Source organism: Opisthorchis viverrini (genome assembly GCF_000715545.1).
Source record: "Opisthorchis viverrini unplaced genomic scaffold opera_v5_125, whole genome shotgun sequence".
Taxonomy (NCBI): Eukaryota; Metazoa; Platyhelminthes; class Trematoda; order Opisthorchiida; family Opisthorchiidae; genus Opisthorchis; species Opisthorchis viverrini.
This window is the reverse complement of record NW_008751786.1, coordinates 1,009,277-1,017,469: the sequence shown is the minus strand read 5'-3', so window position 1 is coordinate 1,017,469 and position 8,193 is coordinate 1,009,277. Positions and strand designations below refer to the sequence as shown.

Below are 8,193 nucleotides of genomic sequence, written 5' to 3'. Positions count from 1 at the left end.
GGATATTCATTGACTGTTGCTCAAATCTTTGCAAATGCTACCAAGTGACTCCACAAATTCCGTAACAGATCTCCTTTTTCAAGAGACTCAAAGCGCATTTACAAGATGAAAACATACTACTCGCATGCTTCCCATCAGTAGTATCACCGTTACAGGCCTACAGCAATTGCATTCTTCCCGGTCCATATCCAATGTATTCTGCATAAACAACTGATCCCCGATACTTCCAACAATCCCAATTAAGCCTTTTACATTTTACTTCAAGATGCTGAAAACCATGTTACCCAATTTATCGATTGGTAACGGGTTGAGACAGCACGAGAACAGATCTCGGTAAGGCTCAACACATCCCATACCTGGACTTTGAACTCCGCTCCGGAGATGACACAATTCAGAATATTCGAATAAGCGGTAATCAAGCGATTTCTACATCTAAATTGCTCCACGGGCTCCAGCTTAAACAAATTTTAAGGTCTGCAGTGGATAACTGAGATGGAATAATTGACGGTTCCAAGCAAACACATCGAAAGGCCAACACCTTCCGAGATTTCAGGGGGAACTAGGGACACCTTCCCATACCTGGACTTTGAACTCCGCTCCGCAGATGACACAATCCAGAGTATTCGAAGAAGCGGTAATCACGTGATTCATACATCTAAATTGCTCCACGGACTCCAGGCTAAACAGATTCTATGATCTGCAGGGGATAATTGAGATGGAATATCTGGCGGTTCCAAGTAAACATATCCAGTGGCGAACATCTTCCAAGATTTCAAGGAGAACTAGGGACACCTGGACACCAAGGTTTTAAGGTCCTCCACAGCGTTCGTCATTGCAGACTAATTTCTGCGGTATAAAACGATCATCTAAAGAAAAAGTTTTAACGAAGAAGCTAGAGCTTTAGAGAAAGTTTTTGAGGTCTCTAAACAAGCTATCCTTCGTGCGGAACATCGAAGGAGACTACAGACCACATATTGAGCTATTCAGTTTCTTCAAGAGCGAGCGGCTAACTGGATGCACACAGGATACTACAAGTATAGTTTTTAATAATCCATAGCTGTAAAAGAATACTTTCCAGTACATCTAAAATGGTGAACTACACTCCTTGATTCCCTCGCCATATACTCGAGCGCGATTCGTGTGACCTATTCGGAACATCTTCTGATGCCTGGTGCTACTTTCTCCCACTGATATTATTAGGCTAGGAAGGAATCACCGAGAAATGAAATGCATACGAAATAACCTTGAATGACTCGAGGGATACAGGTGAAAATTGACGTGATGAAATGAAACAATGGCAAAGGCAATGCACAGTTAACTCACACAGCACGGTTGCTCTTGATTGCTCGCTGCGCATTTTCACCGATAGCCATGTAAAGACGATTTCATTTGAAAAAATAAAACGAGAAATTTTATTCATCAGGACTAACAGTGGGCACAGAAACAGTTAAACCGAACAGGCTTACATTCAGGTGCTTTCCCCATTATACAAAACTGTAATGGCTTTTGACAGACAGCTTTAACCAGAAAATTATTTTCTTAATCAATAAACGTCCATGTCATCGTGCGTAATGTTTCGATCACCATTAATATGCGATAAAAGTAAACAGGCATAAGGCTCTGGTGTATTTTCGGCAATAGAATGGGACAGTATTGGGCCGAAACACGTTGAGCAGTAGGAACGTCTGAGTCACAATTCAACTGAATAAGCAAATAGGTAGGCCAAAGATAGGAAAATGCCCACCCGAGCAAACAAAAGTTAGAAAAACGGTTTGTCAAAGTAGTTCCTCCACTGGGGCTTAATGTCATTGATTCCGTTTCGCCTCCTGTCCTTACCTCAATGCACTTCTGCAACGCAGTAGTCATAATTGTCTGGATGGCACCCCGAAAAAGGTGAGAACTACCTGGAACCCAGAAAATAAGTGTGGTCGTCGAAATCTGTTCAAATAAAGTTCAAGTAGAACACAAGGTTGACGAAAACTTGGGGACTATGCCTACATGACGAGTCTCAAGAAGGGCAAAACCGGTCGTGGGCTGTCAAAGAGTTTTCAGAAACCTTATGCGTGATGTGATACGTTTATACGGGGTGAGAACAAGTCTGTTTATAAGTATCCACTACGTCACTTTTAAGACCACGTGCACGATAAAATCGATTAAGCTGAGGACTCGATGGAGTACTTCGCGATCAATATCACATGAACATCATTCCGTAAAATTTGCAGCCAGGAGATTGTCTGCAAGCTCCGTTGAGGACTTATTGAAAGGAGTTAATTTGGCTTCCAAACTGAGTAGTGTAGGAGGAGTGTCCAGAATCCACGGACAGCCCGCTCTTGTCTTTATCCTTTTTAGAGATCGTTGGATAAGTGTACCCCTCACAAGCTGTCCTATTCAGTCCCCGAACTGAACTATATTTGGTAAAGTGTTTACCATTGCACTCGTCTGGAGACTTCATGGAGACCCTCGTGGTTAGCAGCACCTAATTCACGATCAAATGCAACCGAGCTGAATGTCTTCGAGATAGTTTGTGTGAAACGTGGGCTAGTGACGACGAACGAGTTCGTCGAATCTTCACCCACAGCATTGCATCAAATTGCTACTCGGGTCCAGACCCAACTGGCGAGCCCCAATCAGGTCAATAAATTAGGACCGTTTAAAAAGCCACCTTTAGGAATTTTTGAGGTGATTTCGTTTTTCATCAGATTCCCTTTTATTTATGCCACAGGCTAAATGTTTTTTGAAAAATCTGATATCCAAGTCTGATTAGGGCTAAACGTGACATGCTTTGTGTTCCGTTTTGGCTAGCCAGGACTCACTTTCCAAAGAGGCTTTTGTGACAACAGACACAGCACGGTTTCAGTTGCTACTTGAAAGCTGGACAGGTGCACATGGTGTGCTGTTAGTTTCCCACATCAATTTTCAGTATACCTGACAATCTATGAAATAGTATGTTTGTTTGTTCTATACGCTTTCACAATGGCTCCTTGTTTCGGAAAATGTCACGTAGAAACAAAATGGACAGAAATGACCATTCCTTTCTGGGACTAACGAAGAAAAAGTGCCAACTAAACGTTTGCAGACGAAAAATAAATCTGGATAAAAATTTGAAAGTTGCTGTGTTGAACAGTTGATAAATCAACGATGAACAGTACAGGTAGTCATAGACTCCAATACAAAATTCGTCATAGTAGTGAAACTTTTGTTAGTTTTTTGCCAGTTGATAAATCAACGATGAACAGTACAGCTAGTCGTAGACTCCCGGAGATGAACCTTTGAGGATCCCCGTTAAGGGTTCGCACATCTTTCACCAAAAATTATACGGAAGGAGATTAGAAATCTTGGTTTCCAGACCCATGTTCCAGTAATTTAAGTAGCAATAGTAAAATAACCCCATAGATGAAGCATTCTTGTATTCAGTCAACTAAAACATGTGGGTTGTTCTGAGATAGTTATTTAAACTCGAATCTCATGGGTTTTTTTTAGAAATTTCGGTGGTCTGCAACGAATCAATGATTGCCTCGATGGTGAGGGTTCTTTGAAACGACTAGTCAGAAGTCCGTTCGCATTTTTCAGCGTCCGAATGTGAATGAACACAGAGCTGCTTCTTATCGAAAGTGGAAATAACTTGATGTCGTGAGAATTCCCCCATTCGTTTGCTCACTCCGCCCGTACGCTTTTGATCGCCACACAGGCACGCGATTAGGTGTGTGTGTGTGTGGCCACTGACCTACTAACCAATGTGTGTCCGTGCCCCATCTGCTGCCCTGGCTTGATCTGTACTCAGTCTCATCTGATCGGACTGCCAATCAGAATCACGAGACTGGCCTCGAAAAGGACAGCCGCAGCCCAGCCAATATTTGATTGGTGTGCGGACCTTGCAGTGCGCTGTGCAGGTCAGTGATTGAGAAACTCAACAATCGATTAACACCACTTAAGAACCCATGTATGGGAGAGCATTGCAACCTGACAAATCTGTGCCAGTGCGTGTTGCTTAAGCTGCCGCAAACGATAGCTTCTGTGCGCTCTAGCTGGATCCGAAGAGATTCAATAAACTAAACAGTTGAGCTTGAATTTTTCAGGTGAGGCAAGCGAACGCAAGAAGCAGCGTATCATATCGTGGGTCGCATCAACCAGTTTTTCAAAACTACCACTTGCAAGCTGTATCAGAAATTTCTGGTATGCCGGAAAACTGATTTAGGTAAAAACGATCGGTTAAGTTATCAAACAAAATAACTTGTGTTTATCAGAACACAGCCCTGGGAAAAGCATAAACGAGAGATTCAGGTGGGTTCCAGGTGAGTCTCTCGCAAAAACCAAATTAGTTTGCAAATGAGTGTATATTCGCTAATTCCGTGCAATTCGGTTTCAGGTAGAACATAAGGTTGAAGAAAACACGGGGCCTGCGCCTACCTGATGATCCCCAAAAAGGGCGAAACCGGTCGTTGGCTGTCGACAAATTTTCAGCGACCTTAAGAGTAGTGCATTACGATTATACATGTATCGCGACATCCCGAATAGCATTGCGAATGAAAAATGAGGCGGCCTGGTGCAGCACATTCAGTTGCCTGGAAACATCACGAACGAGAGATTCAGCTGGGTTCCATTGAATCTCTCGCAAGGGCCGAATTGGTTTGCAAATGGGTGCATTTCACAACATCCCGGTAATTTTGTTGAATAGTTTATTGACGGTTCATATGTCAGCAATGGTTTTACGTTATATCCTACCTGCAAGTTTGTATTAATGAAGTAGGACGTTTTTTATTAGGAAAGCACGCTAACTGTTGGCGGTTACAGAATTCAGATTCGTATTCTCCACTCTTCCGTTTGATCAGCTCCTTTCTCCTGGAGCGATTATTCCGGTGAGTTCACATCAAGGGGAAAGTACTAGGCTCGAGTTTTGCTCTTATTGGAGCTCATCCTTAGTCCTACCAGGGTCGGGCCTGCACACATCTGACACGCCGGACGCACCTCTGAACACGTGAACATGTTCAAAATCAAAGGATCTGACTAGTTTACCCAAGGGATCGAACGAAGACCCGGCAAGTGTCCCGGTTGTGTCGATCAACTGGTCCGACTGTCAGGATCTCCCGCTCAGGCAGTGCCGTGGACGCTTGAAACCTGCTGGATATACATTGTCGATTATCCCTAATAATAGTGAAACTCGGGTTCACTACTTGTCTCCTGTGGTGGGGACTCACCAGAAAAATTGCCTCGGAGGGAGACTGTTCAACCAAGAGTAATTCGGATTGAAAAGCTCATTGGTTCGAAGGGAACCCAGAGTATTTGCCACTTTCAGTTCTTGGATTTCCGAGCAGATTCACGAGCGGAATTCGTCCTCGGAGTTTGTGCCACCAAACTTTTCTCGTGTTCTATCTGGTGGAAATGCTCACTAAATCCAGCATTTGAACAGACTACCAAATGCAGGTCCGATTGCCCCTACTCCATCCTTTCTATAAAAAATAATCGTAACTCCGAACTCTATGAAACATATACCGAAACTGCGATACGTGTTTTGTATAACCACGCGATTTGGATGGCGACGTTTGCTTAGTGAAAAACTTCGTTTTTTATCAGAGTGGACTTCAGGAGATAGCAACAGACGAACCGCTACGATTTCTGAGTCTATCTTATCAGCATCATTGACAACATGACATCAGTATTCAACACCGATGCTCCGCTGCCGTACAACCATGATTTATTTAAAATCCTAGTTTTAAATGGGCACAATCCTTGTTTGAGGATGGCGCTAAAATGAATCAAAACAGCCAAATCTCAGAACACTACATGTATGGATTATCAAACAGACAAAGAGAATTCTCCCCGCTAAATCCAGTGACCTTACAAGAGAACTCACAAGGAAACCCCTTCCCTTCTGGAGGGGGAATGATACACATAGCATTTTCAAAACAAATTTTGCTCTGGGGCCATTCTGTTCTGAGAAACCGAGAAGCATTGTACACCTCCCCCATTCTTGTTGGGGAACATCAGCACCGCGTATGCCACGGAACTCGGACTTTCGAACCTGCGACCTTCTGGCTGGTGGTTGAGACCTTGACCGTTTAAACACGACTGGCTAATCAGCAGTGTGATTAACTCGCAGCTGGACACAAAACACAGCATCACCCATTCTTTGACCATTAAAATCACATCATGTGATCACTTATTGACTGGCTCCATGACTGGCGAGTCCTCAGAAAGAAGTTCCCCTCATTTTGTGATCATTAGGCTCCGTAACTTGTAGAAATTTCCCTTCAACTGGGATAACCAATAATCCATTAGCAATACTAATTTAGTAAACATGAACTAAGTGCCACTAGCGTAGAAACTAGAATCCTAATGGAGTATGGATGTACAGCGTCTAACAAATGATATATGATATAGTAAATAACAATATAAATTAATAGAACAATAGAAACGTAAGAGTGAATTCCAGTCCTCTTATTAACTTGTGGTGAAAAAGCGCCTTATAACGTTATGCTCAATTTTAATCGATCACACGCAGAATCATTGTCTGCAATACATGTGCCTGTGGAGCGTGAGGAGACGCGTTGGAGAAAACGTTCGCAATGGCTTTGGTTATTTTACAATTACTTAGCCAAAAGTAAACATTGCGAAACTTTAAAATAACGTATTAACTATGATCATGAAGGAAACTACTCACAAGGCTGCTAAAAATTCGTCGACAGCCCACGACCGGTTTCACCCTTCTTGAGGCTCATCGGGTAGGCGCAGTCCCCGAGCTTCAGTGAACCTTATGTTCTATTTGAACCCCAGTAGGAAATACTTATTCGCTAATCAATTTGGTTTTCACGGGAGACCCAACTGAATTACTGGTTTATGATGTTCTACAACTGAATGTGCTGCACACAGGCCACCTCATGTTTCAGTTAGCAAGATATTCGATACATCGCAGTATATTTTCATATAAGAGACTACTCACAATGTGCTGCAGCATATTCCGTTGTAGAGTATCATAAACGGGAGATTCAGCTGAGTCTCTCGTGAAGTCGAAATTGATTTGAAAATGAGTGTATTTACCTTTTATGCAGTGAGATGACCCATCAATTTACTTCTCTTCCACGTTGGGCCATTTTCTAAACGGGAGATTCAGACAAAATAAAAAAGAACTTTTCAACTGAAAAAAAACTGAAAATCTGCACCAAACAATGACGCATTTTTCAAGACGTCTATCGTCCTCCGTATATGGCAGAAACCCAGCAAAGCCAGATAAGTAATGCAAGAAAAGGCAGTTGAGTACATTCTGACAGACACACCGGGGTATATAATATTAGCATAGGAGTAAGAATAATATTCGATTCAAGGCTACCATTGCATCCTACCACTGAGGCAATTTTTCCCAGAAGATGGCTGATACTCAAGTACTTTTCAAAGTCATTTGCATCTGGTTAACAAAACGTCACTCAAAGTTGTCGCCACGAGCATCCTGAAATAATATAAGCTTACCGGAGAGAACTTGCACAAAAAATAGTCCACTTAATAACTAATTATTGATTGTTTCAAGCAATCAGTCGGACCACGTCGAGTCAAACGCAAAACCCCAAAAGTTGAATCGTTCAGATGGAGGTTTATGAATACAATAATACAATAATAAATTTATACAAACCTCAAACCGTGGTACTACACCGGTTCTTTTATACAACCTTTTGGGAAGTGCTGATTCCTAACGGCATCCCAAAGTCCACACTGACCCGAGGAAAGGTGTTCGCAAGATAATGAAACCCACGTGTTGATTTAAACAACACGTGACAAGGTCAAAGGGAGATTTACGCCCAAGTCAAAACCGGGAAGGCGGTATGGTCACCGAAATTAAAATGACGTCGTAAACAATAAAAATAGAAGGAAAGAATCAACACACAACCCCTTGGCGTGATGACTTTTGCGAAAGGGTATGATTCACATCACACAATGGAACTGCACGAAGGATAACTTACAGGCAGCACTTAATTCCGCATCTTTCGTCTCGGATGCTTCTGATGTAATCTGCCGTGAAGATTCCACAGCTGGAATTGTCTTATCTTGTCCTAACGCACCTTTCTCTCCCACGACATTGTGGCTTGCCTCTTGTGCGCTGTTGCCCGATACCAAGCCACTGATACTGCTGCCCATAAGGACTTGATCAGAGCCGATATCCAATGGCTGCTCGGAATTCAGCGACTGTTCAGTAACACTGTCTGG

General features: G+C 42.7%; 1 protein-coding gene across 1 annotated transcript in view; it reads right to left on the bottom strand.

Moving 5' to 3' along the window:
- T265_06343 (hypothetical protein) overlaps window positions 1–8,193 on the bottom strand; it is a gene marked incomplete at both ends in the record, with an annotated part of 118,735 nt that extends 110,542 nt beyond the window's left edge. Inside the window, 2 exons of the mRNA XM_009171576.1 lie at window positions 1,324–1,425; window positions 7,950–8,193. Of these exons, the coding sequence (XP_009169840.1) occupies window positions 1,324–1,425; window positions 7,950–8,124 (277 nt within the window). The remainder of the gene's footprint in view (window positions 1–1,323; window positions 1,426–7,949) is intronic.